Source organism: Schistocerca piceifrons, chromosome 1 (assembly GCF_021461385.2).
Source record: "Schistocerca piceifrons isolate TAMUIC-IGC-003096 chromosome 1, iqSchPice1.1, whole genome shotgun sequence".
Lineage (NCBI taxonomy): Eukaryota > Metazoa > Arthropoda > Insecta > Orthoptera > Acrididae > Schistocerca > Schistocerca piceifrons.
In genome coordinates this window covers 761,622,958-761,650,951 of record NC_060138.1, presented here as the reverse complement: position 1 = coordinate 761,650,951, position 27,994 = coordinate 761,622,958, and the positions used below count along the sequence as shown (strand labels likewise).

General features: G+C 44.8%; 1 protein-coding gene across 1 annotated transcript in view; it reads right to left on the bottom strand.

The window, feature by feature from the left end:
• The window catches only part of LOC124774919 (transient receptor potential cation channel subfamily A member 1), a 208,005-nt gene that overhangs the window by 162,420 nt on the left and 17,591 nt on the right, over positions 1 to 27,994 (bottom strand). Inside the window, exons 6-7 of the mRNA XM_047249599.1 lie at positions 26,246 to 26,482; positions 8,305 to 8,505 (exon numbers count right to left, since the gene is read on the bottom strand). Coding sequence (XP_047105555.1) covers positions 8,305 to 8,505; positions 26,246 to 26,482 — 438 coding nt within the window. The remainder of the gene's footprint in view (positions 1 to 8,304; positions 8,506 to 26,245; positions 26,483 to 27,994) is intronic.

Here is a 27,994-nt window from a genome sequence, read left to right as displayed (position 1 = left end):
CAAATTTCTCTTCTTCAGAAACGCTTACCTTGCCATTGCCAGTCTACTTTTTATATCCTCTCTACTTCGACCATCATCAGTTATTTTGCTCCCCAAAAAGCAAAACTCATTTACTACTTTAAGCGTCTCATTTCCTAATCTAATTTCCTCAGTATCACCCTATTTAATTCGACTACATTCCATTATCCTCGTTTTGCTTTTGTTGATGTTCATCTTATATCCTCCTTTCAAGACACTGTCCATTCCGTTCAGCTGCTCTTCCAGGTCCTTTGCTGTCTCTGACAAAATTACAATGTCATCGGCGAGCCTCAAAGTTTTTATTTCGCTCCATGGATTTTAATTCCTATTCCGAATTTTTCTTTTGTTTCCTAGTTACATACCCTCCCTTATTTTGTGTCTCTTCCCGGTAAGAGACATGTTAACCTGCTGAGATAGCTATGCAGTATCGTGTCAAGGAACTCAGCCCCATGTCGTTCTCAGTAGACTCTGCTGGTAATCATCAATGTGATTTTCAGGCAGTTACCCGCACTCGTGTAGCTACTGATAAGTCTGATAAGCTTTTCCGCCTCTATGACGCTTTACATAAACAGGAAGAACACGAAAAGACGCCTCTACATTAGAACACTAATACGCAGATAGATTTCAGACTTAATCCATTTCTAATTTAGTCATTCTATTCAGACAAACTATTCATAGGGTGATAGTTACACAGAAAACTAAGATTGCGATCATATAGCAAATATTTAGCACTTTATTCTTATCATATCGACATGTTCTTATACATAGTAAAGATAACCACAGTTTTAGCTCGTGTTTCTTGTCGCTGCTCTAGTACTTCCAGGAAGTTTATTCAGCTTGCGTGTAACAAATTATAAGTCTCTCCACTACAAAACTTAAATAACATTTTTGTCCCACTAGCTTAATAGGCTGCATGTACACAAGCTAGCCAAATGACCATGACATTCTTACTCTTGTTTTCGCAAAATGGGAAGAGTAACAACAGTTCCACCCTTCTGTCGACAAGCTGAAATGACGGTCGCCCATTGTTTCTGTAGCCAAAAATATACTGACTGTGAGATTCAGTATAAATTATTATGGCTTGTGTTAGAAACTAAAATGCATCGTATTATAAACTATTAACGTTTAGACATAATATGGACAGAACAAAATTTTCCTGTCATTGCGTAGGACGACGCTACTCAGCTAGGTTTGCCATATCTAACTAGGACCTCGCCGGGACACTCTGAGATAGGATTGTAGAAATAAATTTAAAAAATTATTTAATATAATTACTTTTTATTTAGAACACAATTACATGGGACCTGTTATGGCAGATGTAGTTGGTACACCACAGTTGCTACACCATATTTTTCGCAAGATCTCACTTTTTTCAGCAAGTCTTTTTTTTCCTTTAAAGTATTTATAAAACTACCTGCAAGTAAGCTTGTAGTTAAATTAACACTGTAAGATTGGTTCCATAGTCCCTGGCAGCAGTGGATTTCATTCATCATGAGAGTTGGCAATACTCTCTTAGGATGTAAAGGTTGGCTACAGCGCGCATACACAAGCTCTGGAATCTAAGATATTGTTGTCGCACCTCGCAGCGCACGGATTAACTAGTGGCAGTTTTGAAGCCAGCGTAGGAGCCTGCCTGTTGTGGTGTGCACATGTGTTGGGCGAGGGGTCGTCGCCGAGCTGCCGTACTGCCGTGTCCGCCAGCAGCGACACAGGATTTGGTATTTAGTTGATATTTATTATAATTTCAAGGGCGCTTATTAATTTAAAGAAAGGGTTTGTGTATGTGCGTAGCAGCAGACGGTAATTTTGATAATGATAGGAGCTGAATTCTTAAGGGGAAACCATTGTTACATTAAGTATTGATTTTTGTCATTGTTTTCTTTTGTAATTGTCAGGCAATTGTTTTACTATGTATTCAATTGAGAAGTATTTCAGTCTGTCTCAAGAGTTTGATTAATTTGTAATATTGCTTTAATGCCACTGGAGGCAGATTTACAAACGAAGCGATTGTTCAAAGAGCTTCTAGCGTTTTGTTAATTGAATGAGAAAGAATCGCTTTCAGAATATAGCAACAGCAACAGCAGGAGCCGCCATACAGAACATGCATTGCACTCAGCATGAATAATAGGTTTTTTTTATCTTGTTGTTAAATAATGGAATGCAGCAGATCAAGCAGTGGCAGCAGAAAGACCAAGTAAGTTATTTGTTGCGCACAGGACCAATAAAAAAAAATAAAGTTTTGGCGATCTCTGTAATAGTAAAGTTAACAAGAGTACAAGCACGAGATTTTCAGTAGAAAACACGAGATAAGAAGATAGAGCTCGCGACTTTCAATTAGACCACTGGGCCGACTTGAGCGAAAATACTCCTTCCACAGTGGCGTTGTGCGCGGTAATAGAACACAAATACCTCGCACATTCTTAGAATTTGGCATTTGCGTTCAGGGATTTCGGTTTCCTTAAGAAAGTAAATCCAACCTTCTTCCTCGGAGTGTTTAGACTTCCGAGTCCCGCTCAATTTCTAAAAAGCTCGTCAGATACATATATTCCTGAAAAAATTGTCGCCTGAAATCTTCACACTGTTTTCAGTCAGGTATATAATAGTGTTTTCAGTCACCACCCAACCTGGGTTTTCAGATAACGTCAGCCAGTCAAATACTTGATATTTATTAAAGGAAACAGGCCATTTCTCTAAACAATCAAATGCTATGTTACAGAAAATCATCGTAACCTCTTCAAATTTCGAAATCAAATTAATTATTTCTTGGTTAGAGTTCTCATTCTTTTATTTGTTCAAATTCATGTCGCTTTTCACGCCAATAAAATAATGGCATTCTTCCTTTCGTCCAGACGGCTTTGAGAGTCGATTAATAAATTTCTAACTTCAACTATCGAGACACTATTCTTCTCAACGCTTATTACTTTTTGTTTTTCAAACAGAGCCAAATTTGACTGCAGAAACATGAAATAAATTTCAATGATCGGATGGCTGAAAAAATCTGAAATTATTTTAAGTGGCCTGTCTTCAGAGTCCACAAATTATTTTAATGGAATCCAAAGCTTAAGAATTCTCTCAACTGCGGGTATTGACAGCCATCTTGTTTTTGAGTGTGACAGAAGAGTCAAATGATTGACATCAACGTATAAGCAGAACAATTTCAGCTTCTCTGTCCTTACCGTGTATATTGAAAAATAATTAAATACTTCCATGACGATTATTTTAATGTCGACATTTAAAGAGTCCAGCAACGCATGATTTAGTATTGTGGAGAAAATGGGCATCGCATCCAATTCCTTCTACATTTTTTCCTAGTTCTTCTTTAATTTGGTGAAACACATCCCGCTGGCCATGTCTATTAAGCCCTCCGAAGTTGGTATTGGTACTGTCTCTGCAAAAAGCGATAATTTATCTAATGGAATTAGCAGTTGTCTAAAGTATCTAGTCAAAACTTTGCAGTTGTTTCCGACGCTTCATTAGTCAGCGAATCACACTTGAACAGCTTCTGTTAGATTCCTTCAGTTTCAATAGGAGTGTTGAACAACTACTGAACAACTTCTTTCAGCCTTGTGGATCGATGTTTGCCTATGCCGTAAAATGAAACTTTTTGCAGTTGTTATACGTCTTAGGACACGGATTGTGGTGCTAGAATACTTTTAACAATCACTGTAGCTTTGTACTTTGCTGTAAACTACTTTGCGGCGACTTAGGAGTCGTGAAACAATGCAGCATTCAGTTTTACGGTACAGTCAAGAGAACTGACGGATTGATGATGCTTGACAACTTTTGTGCTGTTGTTATTGTTAGTTGTGCAGCAGCTACCTATGCATTGTTGACTTCAGTCCCGTTGTCTAACCGGATCTGCTTTCGGGTGCTGTATTGTCATGAAAAGTTCCTAATTTATAAATAAAGACATCATTCCTATTCAGGAAATAAGCAACGAGGAAATACAAAATATCATCTTTTGACAGCAGAAAACACCTTGCTGTTCCTACCGATGTGCGATTCATTTAACATAAGTCAAAATAAAACATATCGGGAGTATTCTCAGCTATCTTCATGTTTGTTGGATGGGATTTACAATGTTAGACACTGCAAACACAAACATACCGGTAATCGTACTGTTACTCGGTATAATGAATGCCGTTTAGTGCAATATCTCTCCGATACTTGTGATTTTTTGACGCGGTAAATTTACAGGCCACACATGATATTGCTTCTATACATTTGTCAGACTCGTTTATAGAAAACAATTTTTTACAGTGTTCTTTGATGACTGTTTTACCTCGCTGCTGTAACAAACATCTTTATCCGACTGCCAGTATTAATTACAGACTTGCACAGACTACGGGGTTGGACAAAAGTATGGAAAGACCACGAGAAATGCATGCTTGGACGTAAATGCAGATGCTACCGGAGCCTACAGGCTGCTCTGTTGTATTTGACCACGAACGGCACGTGTGCAGTGTCCTCAATATGTTGCAAGTGTCAGTCGAGGCCAGAACAGTGTTGTTTAGTTGTGAGTGTGGTATGTCGGAGCAAAGTGAATTTGAATGAGGGCAGAGTGTTGATGCTCGTGTGGGTGCTTCTATAACCAAGGTAGTCGAAGTGTTTTGGGTTTCAAGAGGCACCATATCGAAGACCGCATACAGGGAAAGCAGAAAACATCATCTTCTATGTCACAACGTGGACGAAAGTGTGTATTGAGTAATCGGGAAAAACTGTGATTGAAGACGGGATTAGCCGAGCGGTCTGAGGCGCTGCAGTCAGGGACTGTGTGGCTGTTCCCGGCGGTGGTTCGAGTCCTCCCTCAGGCATGGGTGTGTGTGTTTGTCCTTAGGATAATTTAGGTTAAGTAGTGTGTAAGCTTAGGGACCCATGACCTTTGCAGTTAAGTCCCATAAGATTTCACACACATTTGAACATTTTTGTCATTGAAGAGGCTCTGACGAAAAGTAATAGTTTGACAGTTGGCAAAAATCACTACAGAGCTGAATGCCGTACTTGCGTATCCTGTCAGCATCAAAACATCTCGAAGGGAGCCCGGTCAGCTGGGAAGTGGAGGGCGAGTTGGAATTCCAAAACCACTCGTAAGTGATGCAAATGGCTGTAACAGGAAGACAGTGGAGCAATGGAGGGAAGTCATTTGCTTGGATGTATCTAATTTCACACTGTTTCCAATTTACAGCCGCATTCACGTTAGAAGAGTGTAACATAGGGGGGGGGGGGGGGTTCGGTGATTGGACGGCCATGTCGTGGTATTCTCTGAGCCCCATGGGTACTCTGGAAGGTCGCATTACTGCCAGGGGTTATGTGACCATCTTGGTTGGTCAGGCCCATCGCATGGTACGAGGGCTATGCTGAAAGTTTTTAGCAGCCCGTAAACCGTAAGGCGGAGGACAATGGAGTTGTTTTCATTAGAAAGAGCGACGTTTTTCGACCTTGGGACGTGCGCGCGCAGCCCCTGGCTAGCGGTGATCCCCCCACAGCGCAGTAAGAATCACAGGCCGTGTCGAGTCAGAGGCGGTGCAGGATGGAGCTGTCGCGCCACGACTTTCGCGCCATGACTTTTTACGATTATAAAAAGGGTTTAAATGCCGAAGAATGCCATTCTTCTTTGCTGCGTGTTTTTGGTGAAGCTTCCCCTTCTAGGGCCACAGTTGGAAATTGATTTCGCGAGTTTTCGAGGGGTCGGCAGTCAATTGAAGATGAACCTCGTCCCGGTCGGCCAGCAACAGCTGTGACTCATGAAAACATTGATGCTGTGAGGAAAATGATCAAAGAAGATCCACATCTTACATTTTGAGACATTGAAGGGACCCTAAATATTGGATCAACAGCAGCACAGACCATCGTTCATAGTCACTTAGGCCTTACTAAGAGATGTGCCCGTTGGGTGCCACATTCCCTGACAGAAAACCAAAAGGAGGCGAGAGTGGACTGGTTTCGTTTCATGCTCGAAAAATTCAATGGAGGGAAGTCCCAAGACACCTACAATATCGTCACAGGTGATGAAACGTGGGTCTACCACTATGACCCTGAAACGAAGAGATAGTCTTTTGTGTGGTGCTTTCCAGGGGAGGAACCACCCACAAAAGCTCTGGAAAAAAGATGGTGGCAACTTTTTTCACAAAGATCGGGCATCTCACCTCTGTGACCTTGGACACAGGTCGTACAGTCAGTGCTGAATGGTACGTGAACGATTGTCTTCCAAAAGTCATCGCCACATGGAAGTCACAGCATCGAAAGTCCGAGAGTGGGCACCTTCTGCTGCATCACGACAATGCATCTGCGCACAGGGCTGCCAGAACGATGGGCTTTCTGGAGAAGGAAAAAGTGCGAGTGTTACCCCATCTCCCCTATTCACCTTACCTGGCCCCCTGTGACTTCTTTCTGTTCCCTAAGGGTAAGGAAAAAATTCGAGGGCAGCGGTTTTCATCAGATGAAGAGGCCATTGCAGCGTACGAGAGTGCACTAAGTGACATCCCAAAAGAAGCTTGAAAAGTTGTAAACGTTTGTTTGCAAATAAATTTTTTGTCACACATTCTGCTAAAAACTTTCGGCATAGCCCTCGTACAACGTTTGTTTCCCAAAAGTGATGCTGTGTTCCAAGACCACTGAGCGCCTGTTCACGGAGCTCGCGTCGTCAGGGACTGTTTTTGTGAGCACCAGGATGAACTGTCGCATCTCCCCTGGCTACCACAGTCACCAGATCTCAATACTGTTGAGCCTTTGTGGTGTCTTTTGGAGGGAGGGGTGCTTGATCACTATCCACCACCACTATCGTTACCTGAACTTCGCACCGTTTTTGCAGGAAAAATGGTATAAGATTCCATTGAAAACCATACAGGAGCTATATTTATCAATTGTGAGATGACTGGAAGCTGTTTTGAACACCCACGGATTTCCTACGCCGTTTTTGGCATCGCAGTGTGTTGTGGGTTTGGTGTATCCATATTTTTGTCCACCCCTTGTAACTGTTGCTCGAATGCTGCTGATGATATACAGAAATACACGTTGTACTCGAAATACAGCAGGTTAAGAAACTTCCTGGCAGATTAAAACTGTGTGACGGATCGAGACTCGAACTCAGGACCTTTACCTTTCGCGGGCAAGTACTCTACCAACTGAGCTACCCAAGCACGACTCACGCCCCGTCCTCACAGCTTTAATTCTGCCAGTCCCTCGTCTCCTACCTTCCAAACTTCACAGAAGCTCTCCTGCGAACCTTGCAGAACTAGCGCTCCTGGAATAAAGGATATAGCGGAGACATGGCTAAGCCACAGCCTGGGGGATGTTTCTAGAATGAAATTTTCACCCTGCAGCGGAGTGTGCGCTGATATGAAACTTTCTGGCAGATTAAAACTATATGCCGGACCGAGACTCGAACTCAGGACCCTTGCCTTTTGCGGGCAAGTGCTCTACCAACTGAGCTACGCAAGCACGACTCACGCGGCGTCCTCATAGGTTTAATTCTGCCAGTACCTCGTCTCCTACCTTCCAAACTTCACAGAAGCTCTCCTGCGAACCTTGTAGAACTAGCACTCCTCGAAGAAAGGATATCGCGGAGACATGGCTAAGCCACAGACTGGTGGATGTTTCCAGAATGAGATTTTCACTCTGCAGCGGAGTGTGCGCTGATATGAAACTTCCTGGCAGATTAAAACTGTGTGTCGGACCGAGACTCGAACTCGGGACCTTTACCTTTCGCGGACAAGTGCTCTAGTATTCTGGAAACATCCCCTAGGCTGTGGCAAGCCATGACTTTCTTCCAGGAGTGCTACTTCGTGAGCATCGCAGGAGAGATTCTATGAAGTTTGGAAGGTAGTCGAAGGTTCTGGCGGAAGTAAAGTTGTAAGGAAGGGTCGTGGGTCGTGGTTGGGTAGCTCACATGGTAGAGCACTTGCCCGCGAAAGGCAAAGGTCCCGAGTTCGAGTCTCGGTCCAGCACACAGTTTTAATCTGCCAGGCAGTTTCATATCAGCGCACATTCCGCTGTAGAGTGAAAATTTCATTCTACAGCAGGTTAAGATCGTTTAAGGTTCAAATGGCTCTGAGCACTATGGGACTTAACTTCTAAGGTCATCAGTCCCCTAGAACTTAGAACTACTTAAACCTAACTATCCTAAGGACATCACACACATCCATGCCCGAGGCAGGATTCGAACCTGCGACCGTAGCGGCCGCGCGGTTCCAGACTGTAGCACCTTTAACCGCTTGGCCATAAGATCGTTTAAGATCCGATGTCGCAGACTCAGAGACCGCCACGAAACGTGAGCTGGAAGCAAACCTTTATGACTTGGTCGGCAAATTCCTCGAGCCGGCCCCCGTTCATGACGACGAGGTGCAGCACGTTGCGGTGGTTGACGTCCTTCAGGTGTATGTTGGCGCCCAGCCGGATGAGGCTGTGCACGGTGCGCCAGCCGCCGCGGGATGCCGCCAGCAGCAGGGGCGACCGGCGCTCCTTGTCCAGCGCGTTTATGTCTGCTCCCTGCAACAGGCGGGCTCGTGTATTTATAAACTGCTTACCCCACTGAAGAAATTCAACTATATTTTCTAAAGTACTGTGTCTCTTGTACAGGGAGTATAACAGGAAAGGAGCAAAAACGTTCAATGGCGTGCATCAAAATCAAGATCGCTGCTACTGTATTACGATGCATTCCCTGATGATGAAACTATGAGCGTATTCATTCACTACGTGAAAATGTGAGAAACTACATACTTCAATGTCATCTAATAAATTGGAGCACTTGATTCCATTATGATTCGTTAAAATCAATAATTGGTTGGGTTGGGTTGTTTGTGGGAGGAGACCAGATAGCGAGGTCATCGGTCTCATCGGATTAGGGAGGGATGGGGAAGGAAGTCGGCCGTGCACTTTCAAAGGAACCATCCCGGCAGTTGCCTGGAGCGATTTAGGGAAATCACGGAAAACCTAAATCAGGACGGCCGGATGCGGGACAATAACTGGTGTACCTGTTGTTCTGAAGAAGGAAATGTGTCGCAGCCCCCCAAATTTCTCTGTGACAAATTTCCGCATTTTTGCATATTGTCCAGCAGAGTATAAACGTACCTAGACAAATGAACGTTACATTCCGTTTGATCTACCAAATGTTTGGCTTTCAACAGGTCATCGAACAGAGGAGGTTATATAAATGTTCAAATACTGGGTGTGACAAATCTTCTGGGTCAAACTGAAACAGGCGACAGTGGGTCCACAACCAATTATATTGAGACAGGGAACGAATGGTCGGAAATCCACACTTATTGTGTTACGAACACACACAGCGCACACCGCATAACAATAACGTAGCTCATAGTAATTGTTCAAGTCACGACCGCCAGTTTCAGTGCATAAACATAGCAACGGCGCATGAAGTTCTGCAGAACCCTCTAAAAGATCCCCCGTGTCTGTTGTACCAGGAGACAAGCAGCTTGGACTCTCGCAAGTAGGTCTTCAACAGGTTTTACGTGGTTTCATACACCAGCATCTTAACGTAGCCCCAGAGGAAAAAGTCCAGAGGAATGACACCTGACTATCGCGCTGGCCATAGGACTACCACTTCCAGTCCAACGGTCATGGTTCATGTTGTTCAGGTGTCTGCAGACATTAATATTGTAGTGGGCCGGTGCACTGTTATGTTGAAACCACATCCTTTTGCGAGTAAAAACGGGCATAGTCTTCAAGATATGTAGCTGCACATCTCGCAGGAACAGCGGGTAACGTGGACCAGTCAAAGCGGAAGTGGGGAAGCAGCAAATAAGGTCCTATTAGGTGATCTTGAACAATGCCTGCCCATACGTTGACAGAGAATCGTTGCTGGTGGCGACCGATGTCAGCGGCGTGGGGATTGTCCTCATTCCAGACATCGCTGCTGCGGATGATGAAAACACCATCACATCCCTGAACAATAGAAACTCTCCGAAGTTCGGCACTACAGCACTACGGTGGGCAATACGTTGGAAGAAATGAATGCGGGGCTCAAATTCCGTTGGTCCAAGTGTTTGCACACACTCTATGTAATAGGGGTGTAATGCCTGTTCCAACTGTACTCCTCAAACTACATCCTTCGAAGTGTGGGTTTCACAGTCAAGTTGATGGGAGCTTATTGCTGGTTTACCGGACACACGATCCAACAGCATCTCCTCAAAGCCCGGTGTTCGCACATGCCTTTGGTCGGAACCTCGGCTGGCGCTCTGTGGCGTGAAAGACCCCGTCTCTCCTCAGTTAATATCCACTTACGATGACGCCCGCTAGGAAAGAGTTCTCTGTACACTCGTGTGCTTTATGAACACTACCTCCTGCACTGTCTTACATTAAGTGTATGTCTGACGATTAACGTTCCATCTTTGACTACGCGTCATGAACTGTACACTTCAACACACATCACCATCGACGTATCACAATCTTTCTGATGCTTTCTGACACCCGGATAGTGCTCTGCGTGCGGCACTCGTTTAAGCGCCGGTGTGATGCTTGCGTTCGTCAAACAACACACGTGCCGTGAGCTAAGTTGTGTTCAGTATGCCTGTCTCGTCGTAAGAGGTGTACGCTGTTTATCACCCGTTGCCCGTCCCAGTGTACAGCAGGTACCCAGGATCTTGGCGAAAATGCGCAAATTCAGCATGTGTCTTAGCATTATATGAACTGAGACTGACGGTCGTCGGTTCGAACAATTTCTGAATTACGTTATTGTTATGTTGTGTACTCTGCGTATATCTGTAACACAATAAATGTGCATTTCCGACCATTGGTTCCCTATCTCAATATGATCAGTTGAGGATCCACTATCGTCTGTTTGGGATTGATCCAAACAGTTCGAGACACCCTGTATGTGTATTACAAAGCACTACCTATTTGCACATGATATTTAAATGGCTGTAGATGTTATGAGAGAAAAGCTCACGGGACTACTTTCGTCGTACCAACGTGTGACATTGATTAGTTGAGACATTCATTCATAGGTACATCAATCACGTCGCATGGATCTACGAGAGCCTCTACGAGCATAAAATATGCGTCAACAAAGATAAGAAAGTATTATGTACATCACACAATTAACTATGGATGTCTTCTCTAAACTATTTGTTCTTACTCAGATTAAATACAACACAGTAAAGTTAACAGAAATGGTGCTAGATTGAAAACAGATGCGGTTTTCTCAGATTACGTATTTGCATACTACTGATTATAAAAGACTATCATACACAGTAGTTTGGTAGATGGTTATGTTAGTGTAATAGTACTCTCAGTGGTGCACAATTAGTTCGTAACTGCCTTTCGGAATTTCTGCGAGGAAAGTATCTATCGTCAATGACAATCATTGCCATTGCATTGCCTTGTATGATACGTTTCGCCGATGGCACTGCAAATCACTGAGGGCAGTAGCGCTGACGCAAAATATTGCTCTAATAGTCGAGAAGGGCTAGTCTGCACAGTCCTCTCCCGGGATAACTATAAATATATCAACGGCCAAGTAACTGTAGTCTTTTTCGTTAATTAGCTGGTTCTCTGGTTCAACGTTAACGGGCCACTTTTCCTCAAAAGAAAAACGGTCCCTCTGGTGAAAGTACACCACTGGCCACTAAAAGTGCAACACCGTTAAGGAGGGACGTTTAGGACATTGAAAATGTCAATTTTCAATTTATTTTTTATTTATTAGCAGAACTCGTAGAAATAGGTTCCTAAGGTTTAAATGATCAAATTGCCTCCAGAGTTTCCGAAAAATAATTAAATGTGTGACGTGACCTTCCTGGTACGCTCACCTTTTTGAAACTACGCATCAGTACTAGTTCGGTCAACAACGATTCCGTGGATTACGTTCAAGCAAACTTGAACGGTATACATCTAGAAGGCTCTGATATATACTCTTTAGTTTTACATATCATATGTGACTCTTTTCTATGTCTTAGAAACAACAACAAACCAGCTGGGCACAACAGCCTCACAAAGAAGATGATAGCCACTTTTCAAGTGTGTTACAGCAAGATCAGAGAGAACATGTCTAGTGTAATCGAAATAAGAAGTGCAGCATCGGCTGCATATTTCCACATGGTGTCTACAGATGAAGATCCCATTCATCATCTGTATCACGTTAGCTGGTGTAAATATTTGCAGGATCAGAGGGATAACAACTCTACATTCACATGGAGATGCTTACAAACTGTATCCTGTATGTTGTCAAACCCACTGCTGCAGTTGTCAGAATCGGAACTTACGATGCAGTTCTTGTATTTAAAGATGGGAACGAAGGGAGGATGAAGGTATTAGAGAGAATTGGCTTTATGATTCGAAATTTCACTCAAGACATCTTGAGAAAAATATATTTACAGTGCCTCTCTGCAGTTGGAGAGATAGCTGAATACTTGGCAAAGAAAAGAAGGGAGAAACCAAGAAGCCGAAAGAGAAGCCTTGATGGGAAAGTGGACCCTGAGTACAAATCTGGGGCCTTCCGAAGAAGGGACATAAGAAAAAACTTTAGGTTTAAATTTAAATTGCATTTCCTGAAAATTATGTGTTTTTAAGTTTATTTACCTTTTTCTCAGAATCTATGAAGGCTAGAATTATGAATTTGGTAAACTTATTTCTGTAAACCCTATAAATATTGGTTCAAGAGTAAATTTTTAAATTATAAATATAAGCTGAGATATGGGGCAAAGGTCTTGGAATTTTGTATGAATTTTATATTATACTTGTAGAATTATAATTAAAAATTATTCAGATTCTCTTACTTGATATATTCAAGAAAACCTCATGAGAGAAACTTCCTATATGCAAAGAAGTGAAACAGAGAAAATTTTTTACAAATCTCTGGAATGTTTTCTGAGTAGTGTAAAGTAAAATTTTTAAATTCCATAAAAAAGTTAAATACATATAATGCAAGAATTCCTCAGTAAATGTGTTAAATTCATGTAAGGCATGATACAAAATTTCATTGACGTATCTTCAAAATTGTGGGTGTGGTGCATTTTTTAAATAGCATGTATTTTTCGTGAACGTCCACACTTAGGTGGGGATGTAGAAATCAATTAGCAATACTGTGCAATTCCTCCGCTGACTCGACAAAAAAATTAATAAGTCCGCTTTGAAGTTCGGAAGACTTACAAGTTCTGCTGCTCATTAGCGTAGTCGGTGGTCGCTGTCATAAAATAAAAGTACGCAGGGAAAAAAGTGTGTAACGAAGACTTTTTTACTTTTATGTAAATTCCAAATATAATAACAAATACTGAATTACAATTTATAAATAAAATTACTTTTTTATTTTTTATTACTGGCCGTATAAAACTAAATTTACGTTTGATATAAGGAACAGGGAATGAGTAACAATGATTGGGTCGCAAAAAGGACTCGTTAACACTGAATTACTTCCCAAGGATGAAAGAGTTCGCCCGCCTGTAAATGCGACGTGTGGAGCACAATCGACTGTCAGCCAGGTACTTATTGCGACTTCGCTTGACCTGACGGCAGGGAGTGACGTACCGACAGTGGTGCGACCAACGACGCTGGACACACGAGCCGCACCGCAAGTCTGCTATTCAGACGAGTCCCTGTTGCGCGTGTAGCATCACGACGGGCTTATGCCCATGTATTAAGACTCCGTGGAGAACAAAAGTCGCCAGACTGCAGCGCCATCGTCATTGTCGTGATGGTATGGAGAGCCATTGTATACATAAAATAATCTTCCCGGTTCGCACTATGGAGTATAAATATTTATAGAATGAGCATTAGGATGCGCAGAACGAGTGCAATCCGCAACATTTCCTGCAGCTCAAGTCACGTGGTTTTGGGACGGTGCGTTTTAGCCCGTAAAGCGCTTAGCGTATTTTGAGTGTTATTACTTCACTGTTATGATATATCACCTCCAGAAGTACCGTGATACTTTGTATACGTGTTTTGCAAGCATCTGAACAATTTGATACCAGGAACTGAAGTTGGCCTAAAGATGTAAAGAACAATAGTCTTGTGCTTTTTCGCCACAGTAATCATAGCACATATTCTACTTTATCTACGTTCTTTCGGTAAAATTATGAGAAGTGACAGCCAACAATATACGTATTTTTTACGTTTCCGATTACACTTATGCATAATGTCGAATCTCTGTTCTAATTATTTACTTTACAATAACACTGTATAGGAAACACATGCAGAAACATTTAGATACACACAATGGTTTGAGAACCTGCATAAATTGGAAGAAATTAATCAGACTGCCATGTATAAATTTTGTGTGCACCAGTATGTCTACACTGCCTAGCGGTTTACGCAAACACACTTGCAAATTTATCTAGCACTTGTCCCGCAAACACATGGCACTAAAATCGCAGAAATTATCTTTACAATGGAAGACTTTATAATACCGTGTCTCAATATCTTTCAACGTATAAAGTTCCTCATAACAATATGGCATTTGTAAAGAAAAGTAGCCCGCATCCCGTGGTCGTGCGGTAGCGTTCTCGCTTCCCACGCGCGGGTTCCCGGGTTCGATTCCCGGCGGGGTCAGGGATTTTCTCTGCCTCGTGATGGCTGGGTGTTGTGTGCTGTCCTTAGGTTAGTTAGGTTTAAGTAGTTCTAGGTTCTAGGGGACTGATGACCATAGCTGTTAAGTCCCATAGTGCTCAGAGCCATTTTTTTTGAACCAAAGAAAAGTAGCTGGTCTTCCTCTCACATACTTCTCTGTACATCCGTTGCAACGACAATGTTATGTTATGTTATGTTAACCGGGGACCTAGAAACGACGGAGAGGCTCCGTTCCCGTCGCAGCCGCTGTGGTCCGCAACCCCACGACGACTACCGCAGTCCACTTCACCCCTCCGCCGCCCCACACCGAACCCAGGCTTATTTGTGCGGTTTGGCGCCCAGTGGACACTCCCAGGGAACGTCTCACACCAGGCGAGCGTAACCCCTATGTTTGCGTGATAGAGTAATGGTGGTATACGCGTACGTGAACTTGTTTGCACAGCAATCGCCGACATAGTGTAGCTGAGGCGGAATAAGGGGAACCAGCCCGCATTTGCCGAGGCAGATGGAAAACCGCCTAAAAACCATCCACAGAGTGGCCGGCTCACCGGACCTCGACACAAATCCGTCGGGCGGATTCGTGGGGGGGACCGGCGCTCCTTCCCGCTAGGAAAGCCGTGCGTTAGACCGCACGACCAACCAGGCGGGCTGCAACGACAATACTGCACCATAGCTGTTACTAAAACTCAAATTTGCAGAAATGTATATAAGACAGGGCGAATACTCTAATACTGCAAATTGAAGACAAACAGCGTCGTCCCAAAATCACACAACTAAAGTAATTTGACGTTGAGAACATGTTTAATAGACTACGCTCACACCGTACGTATACATACTCTATGGCTCGTACAGCCGACAATTTGGAGCGCATGTGTTGCATTTCTGGCGCTGTCGGTGGCCGCTCGTTGCCTCGGACGTTCCCATGGCATTAACAGAACTGGTGATTCATAGGAAGTTAGGCGGCCACTAACTAACAACATTTGTAGCGACCCTTAGTTTTAAACCCACTGTCCATGCATTGTGTCGCTCAAAGATGTGTAACAGACCACAATGACCACATGCATATCTTCTGAAGTGTGTGCTAAACAGCGAGAGATTTGGAACGAGAATTACATTTCGGGGACCAAATAAGAAAATTCAAGTTTTGCGGTGACACTGCAGTTATGTCAGAGACAGCAATGGATTCGAAGAGCAGTTGAACGGAATAAATAGTGTCGTGAATAGAGATTATACGACAAACACTAAGAAAAAAGCGCGGGGTAGCGCAGTTGTTAGCGCACTGGACTCGCATTCAGGACGACGACGGTCAAGCCTGCGTCCGCCCATCTTGATTTAGATCTTCTGTCATTATCCTAAATCGCTTGAGGAAAATGCCAGGATAGTTCCTACAAAAGGATACGGCCGCTTTCCTTCTCCATCCTTCCTTAATTGGAGCTTGTGCTTCGTCGCTAATGACCTCGTTGTCGACGGGGTGTTAAACATTAATCTTCTCCTTTTCCTCTCTAACAAAAGTAAAATAAGGGTGATGGAATGTAGTCGAATTAATGTCAGGCGATGCTGACGAGAAGAAATGAGACACTAAAAGTAGTGAACGAGTTTCGCAATTTTGGCAGCAAAAAAGGTAATGATGGCCGAAGTAGAGAGGATATAAAATGTAGACTAGCAACGAAAAAAAATAGTGTCTGAAAAAGAGGAAGTTTTTTTTGTATAAAATAAATTTACTGCTAGGAAATCTTTCCTGTAAGTGAAAAGTGAATGATGCGCAGCTTAGACAAAAAGAGAGTGGGGTGCTACAGAAGAACGCCGAAGATTAGATTGGTGGATCGCATATCTAAAGAGGAGACACTGAATCGAAATGGGGAATATTTCATACTGTAATAATGAGGATTGTATTTTAATTATTTGTTTACAAGTATTGCTGCAGAGTTGACAACAGAATGTAATCTAAGAAGGCAAACATATCTCAGTCGAAACCTTAAGGCCTGGCCCGCTATTCATTTTCATGTGTGTTAGCTGTGGCTGATATGAGGTTTTTGCATGGCTGGAAGTAAACGAGAAAACAAGAAAATGGTTCACGAATAATGAGAATGAAGCAAGACTGCTTATCATGAAACCTAGGCAAATTTCAACTGCAGAAACATAATTTCGTTCAAAACGATTTGTCAGGGCACCTTTGATTTCATATATTAGATAACAGTGAAAAATAACAGTGATGTAGGAGAAATACATACCGATGAGCTAAACATTATTACCTCGTGATTAATAGCGAATTGATCCACCTTCGGGACGCAACGCAGCAGTGAGTGTGCGTGACATGGATTTGACAACCTTGATAATTTTCCGTTGGTATGTGGCACCAAAGCACACAAAATTCCCGTATATGGGCAGGCAGTTTGTCGACACGGAGCTAGCGCCCTATAGCTTGACAGATGTGTTCCATAGGGTTCACATTACGCGAATTCTGTAGCGAAGACATTAACTCCTGAGTTCACTATCAGGCTCCTCAACCAGCGTAGCACGATTATGACCTTATGAAAGGGACAATTAAACTGCTGGAAGATGTCATAGTCGTCTGGGGAAACATCAAGCTTGGAGGGATACAGGTTTATCCGCAATAATGTTCAGATTCCACAGTTGCCATGGCGCTTTCTATTGGTACCACGGATCCCATGGATGTCCAGCTGAATATCAGCCGTAGCATAATGCTGCCTCCCACTGGCCTGCATCTGTGGTGAGGTGAATCCTATGAGCCTATCCTGCTTTACAGAGTGGAAAAGTCTCCGATCTCCAGGATCTATGTCGAGGCATGGACACCCAATTTTTTTGTTTCCTTTATTGCATTTCGATCTCCTCCCCTCCCCCGATGGGGAGGGAGGGGGGGGGGGGGCTGGCAGTAGCGTAATAGGCCGCTCTACAGCCTACAGAAAAGTTAAAAAAGATAATAAGAATATAAACAAACAATAAAAAAAGTGATAAAACGGTGACATTGTAAAAATTGTAAAATGGCGGAAAGTTGTGGAATTTAAAAAATAAAAACATGGCATTGACAATGCAGATGAAGACACACAGTAAGTAGACAGCCACAATTAAAAAAACACAGTGACAGTCTGTTTTCTGTTCGCACAAGATAAAAAACACAACTAGTGACAGTATGGTGGCTGTTTGCAACACTGACAGGGGATGCACAACACTGAACATTCACTTAAAACAGCACTAAAAGAAGCGACACAGCGGCAGATGGGGACAGGGGGAGGACCCAGACCATTTGGGGGAAAAAAGGGGGGGGGGTGAGGAAAAGAAAAAAAATTGGGGACCCGATGTAGGCGAGAGGACATAGAAAAAAGATGGGTCAGGGCGGACGCGAGAAGGAGTGGGGAAGGCAGTGGAGGAGAAAGCTAAAGGACTCAGGGGAGAGAAGGGAGTCAGAGAGAGGGTAGGGAGGGAAAAAACAGGATGGAAAGGGGGAGAGGGAGCCTGGGAAAAGTACAGAGGTAGGGAGGGGGAGGTGAGGATCAGAGTTGATAGGAGGGATAAATGGAGGGAGAGAGGCCATCATCTTGGAGGGGGAGTTGATGGAAGCCACCTTGGGAAAGGCAATGAAGGCTGTAGAGGTGAGGGTAGTGGGGACACAACGGTGAAGGCGGAGCAGTGGGTGGGGATTGGAGAGGAGAGGAGCAACCAGGGGATGAGGGGTATCAAGGCGGCGGGAGGTGTAGAGGACGTGGATATGTTCGAGGAAAAGGAGCAGATGGGGGAAAGGAATCTGGTCATAGAGGATCCATGTGGGGGACAGGAGGTGTATATGGAAGGCGAGGTGGAGTGCATGGCACTCGAGGATCTGTAGGGACTTATAGAATTTGGGGGGGAGGGGCGGATATCCAGGAGGGACTGGCATAACAGAGAATGGGATAAATAAAGGATTTGTAAGTGTGGAGGATGATAGAGTGGTTCAACCTCCATGTCCAGCCAGAGAGGAGTTTAAGAAGTCAGAGGCAGTTGTGGGCTTTGGATTGGATAGAGCAGAGATGAGGGATCCAGGTGAGGTGACGGTCAATGTTGAGTCCAAGGTAGGTGAGGGTGGGGGAGAAGCGAACAGGATGGGTGCAGATGGTAAGGGAAAAATCATGGAGCCAGAAAGAGCGACTGGTATGACCAACCTGGGTCTTGGAAGGATTGATTTTAAGGAGCCACTGGTTACACCATCCGGCAAAAAGGTCAATGTGAATCTCCAGAAGGCATTGGGACCATAGAAGGGTAGGAGCAAGGAGCAGGGGCAAGGAAGGAGGTGTCATCGGCATACTGCAGGAGGTGGACTGGAGGGGAGGTTGGGGCATATCTGCTGTGTACAGGAGGTAGAGGAGAGCGGAGAGGACAGAGCCCTGGGGCACACGCACGGAGGGGTAGAAGGGTGGGAGAGGAAGGAGGCAATGCGATGGACATAGTTAATAGGAAGGACGTACGTTTGGAGTTTAAACAAGAGACTGGGATGGACACCCAACACATTGTCTCCCATTCGTAGTTTCACATCCTTCAACACCTTTGACAGATGTTCACAACAGTAACACGCGAACAGCCGACGATCTTCGTCGTTTCCGAGATTCTTGTTCCCTGATCCCGGGCCATAATAGTTGCACTGTGCCAGAATCGCTATTGTCAGTGTATTTCCCCATTTTCTGAACCTATCGTCGCTGGAATGATTCCCTATCCGTCTCTGCTCAGCTTATATACCTTCCTTACAGTGTCGCATGCCCACAGCGCTACCAGGTGACAACCAGTCTCGTGGCTGGCGTGGTCGTAATGATTTAGCTCTTTATTGTATAAAATGTGACATGTTTTCGTAAGTCCTCTACATGGAACTGTTCAATAATATCGCAGCTTCATGTAATGATTCAGGTGTTCAGGCTTACGGACATCCTCTAGCGATACCAGAGGTACACACGAGCAAAAAAAGAGCTCATATATTAGCCTAGACAGGAGGAGTGTGGCAACTTCATGGAATAATCAGAAGCTACTAGATATAAATATATGGTTAAAACTTACATTTTTAAGTTGAATTCGACCAATAATTCGTAGAAAACACAGGGTGGTAATAATTAAACTTTCGCATCTTAAGAGGGCCTCCGTCAAAAACGAATGATCGTGGGACAATGAGATTTCATGGAAACATTTGTAAGGACATGCGGAAGAGAAATAATGAATAAATCATTGAAAGAAACAGATTTTGATTTCAACATCAGAGGGTAACATTTGTTAATTGCGTACCATGTTTGCGTTTTAAGGTGATAAACGCTGTACAGTGCGATGACCATCTGCGTCCACGTCAGCCTGGAACCGCACTAGAGATCGCTCTACTGCTGCCCGAAACAACGGTGGACCATGGAATGTTCAGCTGTCGTGAAACAGCTTGCTCACTGCGTCCAGCATTCTTGGCCGTGCCAACTGAAAAGTCTTCAACAATTTGTGGTGCAATTGGCAGTCGGTCTCTCCCAGTAGCATTTCCCAAATCGACAGGTAATTCGAATTTTCTAATCATGTTCTTCAACCCTAATGCGGAAAGAGGACCTCCCCGCCTGCGTTTAATGTGTCAAAGCTCGCAAAGAGCGGAAGCACTGTTGCTGTTGTTTTGATAAAACAGCTTTACGAGTAAAGGTCTGCCCACCTTGCCCAGACCCATGCTGACTGTCTGCAACTGTAATGCACACTGATACTTGTGTTTCAACCGTACGTCGCTGTACCAGTACCGGCGCCTAACGGCAAATCCTGCAGCGCACAGTTTGAACATCTTTACTATCAAATACATACGGTAAATAGTTTTTTGTCTACGCTGCCCCAAGTAGCGAAAGTTAAATCATAACTGTGGTGTCACCGCCAGACACCACACTTGTTAGGTGGTAACTTAAATCGGCCGCGGTCCATGTAGTACATGTCGGACCCGCGTGTCGCCACTGTGATCGCAGACCTAGCGCCACCACCTAGGCAGGTCTCGTGATACGAGAGGGGACTCGGCCCCAGTTACGAGGACCCAGCTACCGCCCAGTTGTACGCGAACCTAGCTATCGCCCAGTTGTATGAAGCCTTTCTCTCTCATTAGCCGAGAGACAGAATAGCCATCAGCTAAGTTAATGGCAACGAACTAGCAAGGAGCCATTTGTATCAGTGCCTATAGCTTACCAGTATTCAGAGAGATGTATTCCAAGGAAATATTAAAAGTTAAGTAAAAAGCATCTACTTACTTTTCTTCTTATTCATTCATAAGTTTTCATGTTCCAGACTTCACGCCCGTCTGCTCTATGCCGAACGTGCCCTATCGGCCACAGCATTAGTATAGCGTGCCTTTCTTTTGGCTACTACCGTGTGGCGTAACAGTCTTGTTACGTCACAACAGATTGGCGACGAGGGAAAAGAGTTTGTATTAATTGTTTGCTTCATTGACGACGTTTTAAAGATTTCTGATTGCTTACATTTATTTGTGTCATGGCTTCGCCACATTCTCCAGATGTACTGTCCGAATTTTATCGCTTGCAGACTCAGCAGACGCAGGCGTTACTGGATGCCCTTGGACAGCTCGTCCAGGGTCAACGTACCATTCAAACCGATGCGGCCGCCGCCGCTTCATCGCTACCGCTGCCACTGAACGCTGTTGCACCTCCCTTTCGACCATACGTGGCAGCCGATGAGACCTGGCAAGAGTGGTCTCGTCAGTTTGCATTTCACCTGGCTGCATACAGAATTCAAGGTAATGAGCGGCAGCCGTTTTTGCTTTCTTGTGTCGGTGTGTCCACATACCGTGTGATAGTGAAATTGTTTCCCCGACGCGACGTAGCAACTTTGTCATACGAGGAAATTTTGTCTGCATTAGATGCCTATTTCAAAGAAACAGTTAATGTGGTTGCAAAACGGTATACGTTTTTTCGTACAAAACGTACGGCCGGTCAAACTAATAGGGAGTGGGTAGCAACATTGCAAGGACTTACTAGGGACTGTGCCTTTGAATGTGACTGTGGTCTTTCTTATTCAGATACAATGGTGCGTGATGCAATTGCACAGAACGTTTCTGATGTTCGCATACGGGAGCAAATTTTGAAACTAGTTAATCCCTCCCTTCAACAAGTGATAGACATATTGGATAGACAGGACACACTGGACTGTGCTCAGGAATCTTTTGAAACTTCGCCAGCCGTGTGTAACATTAACCGGCCCGCTGGACGCGCTGTGCGACCCGGTAACCAGGCCTCGCGAACGGCGACACAGCGACCGCCGCGTGCTACGCCAGGTGTGCCGCGCCGGCACACAAATGCAGTGAAATCATGCCCGCGGTGTGCTACTAGACATTCGCGTGAACATTGCCCGTCCCGCCAAGCTATTTGCTTTTTCTGCAATAAGAAAGGACATGTTCAAAGTGTTTGCCAGAAAAAGCTCAGATCAGACAATCACAATCATTCCAGGCCCTTTGCTTCGCGCCGGAATCGAACCAAGGACACTCAGGCTCGTGGACCTTCGCCTATGGACATTCATGTCGTTCATTCCACTTCGTCCAGTGACACTTTCTCTCACAGTGACAGTGATCGTCCCACAAAAACTGTGCGTAGACGTCGCCGGAAATCACGTCAATTAGCAAGTGATTCTGTACCCGTGTCTGTTCCAATTGCACAAAACAGTCGCTCTTGTCGTCAGCAGGACAATAAACTTTTTGTGGACTTAGAATTTGAAGGCCAAGTGATACCATTCCAGCTCGATACCGGAGCTGCAGTTTCATTGCTCAATCACGACACATACAACCAACTGGGCGCACCTCCGTTGCGTGCCGCAAATGTTAAGCTAACTACATATTCCGGACAGAAAATTCCTGTGTTAGGACAGTGCAGCCTTCTTGCAACATACAAGGGACAAACAAAACTTGTGTCATTTTACGTTCTTCGTTCTTCTTCTGCAGTGAACTTATTTGGTCTAGATTTATTTAAGTTGTTTCACATGTCTATTGTAAATCAGGTCCTATCAGTGAATCAGACTGTGCCTACAGACAGTGTTTCTCGGCTGTGTGACGAATTTGCAGACATTTTTGCACCGGGCTTAGGTTGCGCTAAAAACTATGAAGCACATTTAGAACTGAAGGTAAACGCGCAACCGAAATTTTTCAGGGCGCGCAATGTTCCCCACGCATTGCGTGATGAGGTCGCAAGAACGTTACACGATCTCGAATCACAGGGTGTAATTGAACGTGTGCAAGCTTCTCTCTGGGCCTCACCCTTAGTAATTTTGCCAAAACCTTCCGGAACATTGAGACTTTGCGTGGACTTCAAGGCCACAGTGAATCCACAGCTAGTGACTGCTACTTTTCCTTTGCCCCGCCCGGAAGATCTTTTTGCTAAACTGTGCCCGGGAAAATATTTTTCAAAGTTGGACCTAGCCGATGCGTACTTGCAAATACCGGTGGACGACGAATCCCAGCGCGTATTGGTGGTTAACACGCATCTTGGATTGTACCGCTTCAAAAGACTGCCATTCGGGTGCGCATCCGCCCCTGCCTTGTTTCAGCAATATTTACAAACTATTTGTGCGTCGGTCCCTACTGCAGCGAACACTGGACGATATAGTGATCTCCGGACAGACAGAAGAAGATCATCTTGCGAATTTACGAACATTATTTCAGGTCTTGCGGCAAAATGGTCTTCGCTTGAGGAAGGACAAATGTGTGTTTTTTGCTCGTGACTTACCATACCTGGGACATGTCATTAATGCCCAAGGCATACATCCGAGTCCAGAGCACCTCCGTGCCATACAAGACTTGCCGTCCCCTCAAAATCTCAAACAGCTACAGAGTGTGTTGGGTAAAATTAATTATTACCATAAATATGTGCGCAATGCCTCTTCCATTTCAGCTCCGCTTCATCGCTTACGCCGTAAAGGTGTTCCGTTCGTCTGGACGCCGGAATGTGAACGCGCCTTTCGCCAGTTGAAATCGGCGTTGCTTTCTAATACTTGCCTTACGCCATTCGATCCCCAGAAACCCCTTTTGTTGATGGTAGATGCATCGGATTTCGGGATCGGTGCTGTGCTTGCGCACAAAGTTGGCTCCCATGATCGCCCTATTGCCTTTGCGTCCAAATTGCTCTCGTCTGCGCAAAGAAATTACTCACAGATAGAGAAAGAAGCTTTGGCTCTCGTGTTTGGTGTTACTAAGTTCCATGATTTCTTGTATGGTCGTCACTTTACCATCATCACAGACCACAAACCTTTGACGTCGCTTTTTCATCCGACCAAGCCTGTACCTCCACGTACAGCGCAGAAATTCATTCGCTGGTCTATTTTCCTCTCGCAGTACCGCTACGATATCTTGTATCGGTCCACTGCTACGCACGGAAACGCCGATGCGTTGTCCCGTTTGCCTGTTGCTGAGGATAAAGCATTCGATTCTTCCGAACTTGCTTGCATGTTCATTGATTCGGAAACCGATGAAGTGGTCGAATCGTTTCCGATTGATTTTCGTCGTGTCGCTACAGCCACAGCTGCTGACCCTGTCCTTGCTACTGTTTTACGTTTTGTTGCTACGCAATGGCCTTTGTCACAGTCTCGGATCGAGGATCCGTTGGTTCGCCGATTTTTTGCTCACAAGGAGAGACTTTTTGTTCGACGTGGTGTTTTGTTGTTGCGTTCTGATAATGATCAGTCCAGAGTCGTGGTCCCACGTTCGTTACAGTCCTCTGTTTTACGGCTTCTTCACCAAGGACATTGGGGTATAGTGCGAACGAAACAACTTGCTCGTCAGCACTGTACTTGGTTCGGAATCGATGCTGCGATTACGAATATGTGTTCTTCGTGCCCGGCGTGTGCCGAACACCAGTCCGCACCGCCGCGGAAAGTCTTTGCGTGGCCAACAGCCACTTCCCCTTGGCAACGCTTGCACATTGATTTTGCTGGTCCATTCTGGAATGCTCGATGGTTGGTTCTGGTCGACGCCTTCAGTAATTTTCCTTTTGTTGTCCGGATGTCTTCCACGACGTCCTCCGCCACCATCCAAGCGTTGTCTGCTATCTTTTGCATTGAAGGTCTTCCGCAGACTATTGTTTCCGACAATGGCCCACAATTCATGTCCGCAGAATTTCAGTCATTCTGCCAGGCCAATGGTATTCAACATCTGACTTCCGCGCCGTTTTCGCCTCAGTCCAACGGTGCCGCTGAACGATTGGTCCGGACTTTCAAGTCACAGATGTTGAAATTGAAAGAGTCGCATTCTCGGGAGGACGCATTGTTGCTCTTTTTGTCTTCGTATCGATCTCAGCCCCGAGATGGTCGCTCGCCGGCTGAGTTGCTCCACGGTCGTCCTCATCGCACCTTGATGTCTTTGCTGCATCCGCCGCATCAGGTTCCTTTGCAGCGGCAGACTCCTGCTTTTGCTCCAGGCGACGTTGTATTTTATCGCAACTATCGAGGTTCACGGCGTTGGCTCGAAGGGCGCATTCTTCGCTGCCTCGGCCGCGCGTTGTATTTGGTTTTGGGGGCCTCTGGTGAGGTGCGTCGGCATCTCAATCAGCTGCGCCTCTGTCGTCGCTCGGGTTCTGCCGCTCCCCGTCTGCTTTCAGCGACGGTGCCATCCGGTCAGCGCCCTGGGGACCCATCTACTGGCTCGCCTCATCCCCAGGTGTTACCGACGATGCCTTCCATTTTGCCCGATGGCGACGCGCCGCCGCCGCCGCCGCAGCAGCAGCCGCCGCCGCCGCCGCCGCTGCTTGTTCTCCCGCCGCCGGCGCCCGCGTTCGACGCTTCGTTGCCGCAGCCAGGCGCCTCCCAGGGTCACGCGCCGCCGATCGCTTCCCGTGACCAGCTGTCCTCCGCCATGGAACTCCCGCCCGCTCCGGACCACGTGACGTCATCGCGCGTCGGCTACCCCGACGCAATGGAGGTCGACAATTCGGCCCCTCATGTTTCTTTACGGGCGCATCCACCGCATGTTGACGTGCACCCTGGACTAGTTTTGCAGGCGTTTCCTAGCTCCCCTCGGACCGGATGGCCGGGTGCGGGTGGCACAGCCTCGCCTGTTGTTAGGCTCCCCACCTCCTCGCATACGTCAACATGTGGTCCTCCCCACGGCGGGCGGAAGCCTTATCTCACGACCGTTCGCCGATTTGCGGGGGAGGAATGTGGTGTCACCGCCAGACACCACACTTGTTAGGTGGTAACTTAAATCGGCCGCGGTCCATGTAGTACATGTCGGACCCGCGTGTCGCCACTGTGATCGCAGACCTAGCGCCACCACCTAGGCAGGTCTCGTGATACGAGAGGGGACTCGGCCCCAGTTACGAGGACCCAGCTACCGCCCAGTTGTACGCGAACCTAGCTATCGCCCAGTTGTATGAAGCCTTTCTCTCTCATTAGCCGAGAGACAGAATAGCCATCAGCTAAGTTAATGGCAACGAACTAGCAAGGAGCCATTTGTATCAGTGCCTATAGCTTACCAGTATTCAGAGAGATGTATTCCAAGGAAATATTAAAAGTTAAGTAAAAAGCATCTACTTACTTTTCTTCTTATTCATTCATAAGTTTTCATGTTCCAGACTTCACGCCCGTCTGCTCTATGCCGAACGTGCCCTATCGGCCACAGCATTAGTATAGCGTGCCTTTCTTTTGGCTACTACCGTGTGGCGTAACAGTCTTGTTACGTCACAACAATAACCACCATATATGTCAACTAGGAAGAGATTTTATTGATACGTACTTCGCCAACAAGGTACTCGACAATTTCTGGATGGTCGAACATGGCGGCGCAATGTAGGGGAGTCATCTTCTGGACGTCGCAGGAGGCCAGACACTGCTGCTTCTCGTTGGGCTGCATTCTGAACATCAGTTTCACGATGTCAGTTGCCCCTTGTGCGCACGCCAGGTGAACAGGCGTTGACAGATCGTGCTGCTGAGTCGAAATTTTGGCACCAGATTTGAGGCACAATTCCACAGCCTGAAACAGAAGCACGATCTTAATTTTACAAAAAGTAAATAGTAAACTGTATCTAACAAATATTGTCTTCTATTGCAGTGAATGCACGCCATGCAAGTGTTGTAGATGCCTAATGATTGGCTCTGACTATTGTGTAAAGGGACGAGACAAGCACAGCTTTCGCAAATTGTACGAAACACGCTGTGCGTGGGATATTTCACTTTAAGATTCTTCTGGATTTTCGGTTAATTACACATGGTTACACATCCTTTTGGTTCTGAGATTGCCATCGAATATTGAAACAGTAGTTGCACTGTTGTAGAATTCCTAGTTTGAAATTCTGAAGACTCGCTGGAAGAGGTATTACTAAAACAACTAGAAAGCGACACTATGGCACACCACGTTGGAGTATCACGTGAATATGGAAGAACGCTGCGTTTAATAATTTTGACAGATATATGAGTAAGTAATGCAAATTATAATATTAGTTGTAGCTACGAGCTGAATCTGACATTTCACGCAACCTTGGAATGAAATAGAGCGATTACACTGATTCTGAAATAGTTTTTCAGTATTTACAGACAACAGTTGATCCATAATTTGACATTTCCACATTGGAATAGTTAAAAAATCAATACATTCAGTTTATAAGAGTGATTCACACTTCATTGAAGTTAGATAAAGTGGTGTATGTTTCCACGTAGCACCACTCCATTAAATGCTGTAAAGAACGTTTTCGCTGATATTTCGAAAGATATTTTAGCTTTTGGTTTGATGATTTGTTGTCTGAGTCCGTGGAAAGAATGAAATTCTGCCCTTGGTGCGTTTTGTGTGACACCTTGTCAACGAAAAATGTTGTTTACTGTAAATAGCATATGAAGAACACTTTTAATTGTCCAAAAATAGGTCTACTACCTTCTTATATTAGTTTGAAGTGATACTGGTCCTAAGGATATATTTTAACGATAACGGGAGAGAGCGAAGAGTAATCATTATTTACACCAACGACTGAGTAACGCTGGACTCTATGACGAAACTATGAAGACCATATCGCTGGGCATGGTAATGTTAAGAACCTCTGTCGTGGATAGGAGCCAGATCACGTTGCACCGTTGGATTATGCACTCATGTGATGATTATAAGCGTGGTGATGACAATGGTGTCTTTTGCTTGAGCTACTACAAAAGGAATGAAAATTTCAGATAAACAGTAACACACAAGTTCCCAAACAATCACTTCGTAAAATTTCTGTTGGACCTATACTTACAAAAATTTCATTTTCATTATAATTTCGTTATTATTCCTTTTATACTATTAATTTTTTTTACTACAGGAAATTTTTGTAATTGTTTTAATGAAGCACCGAATAAAATCTCGTATTTCTTCATCATTAGTGTGTTTAATGGCCGAAGCACCTCTTTTCCCTAGTTATTCGTCAGTTTATGTCCTATTTAAAATGATCGTCAACAAACTCGTCTTCAAACTGAAGACCACAACAACAATAACGCCAACGTACATTTATTGTCCTTGCAT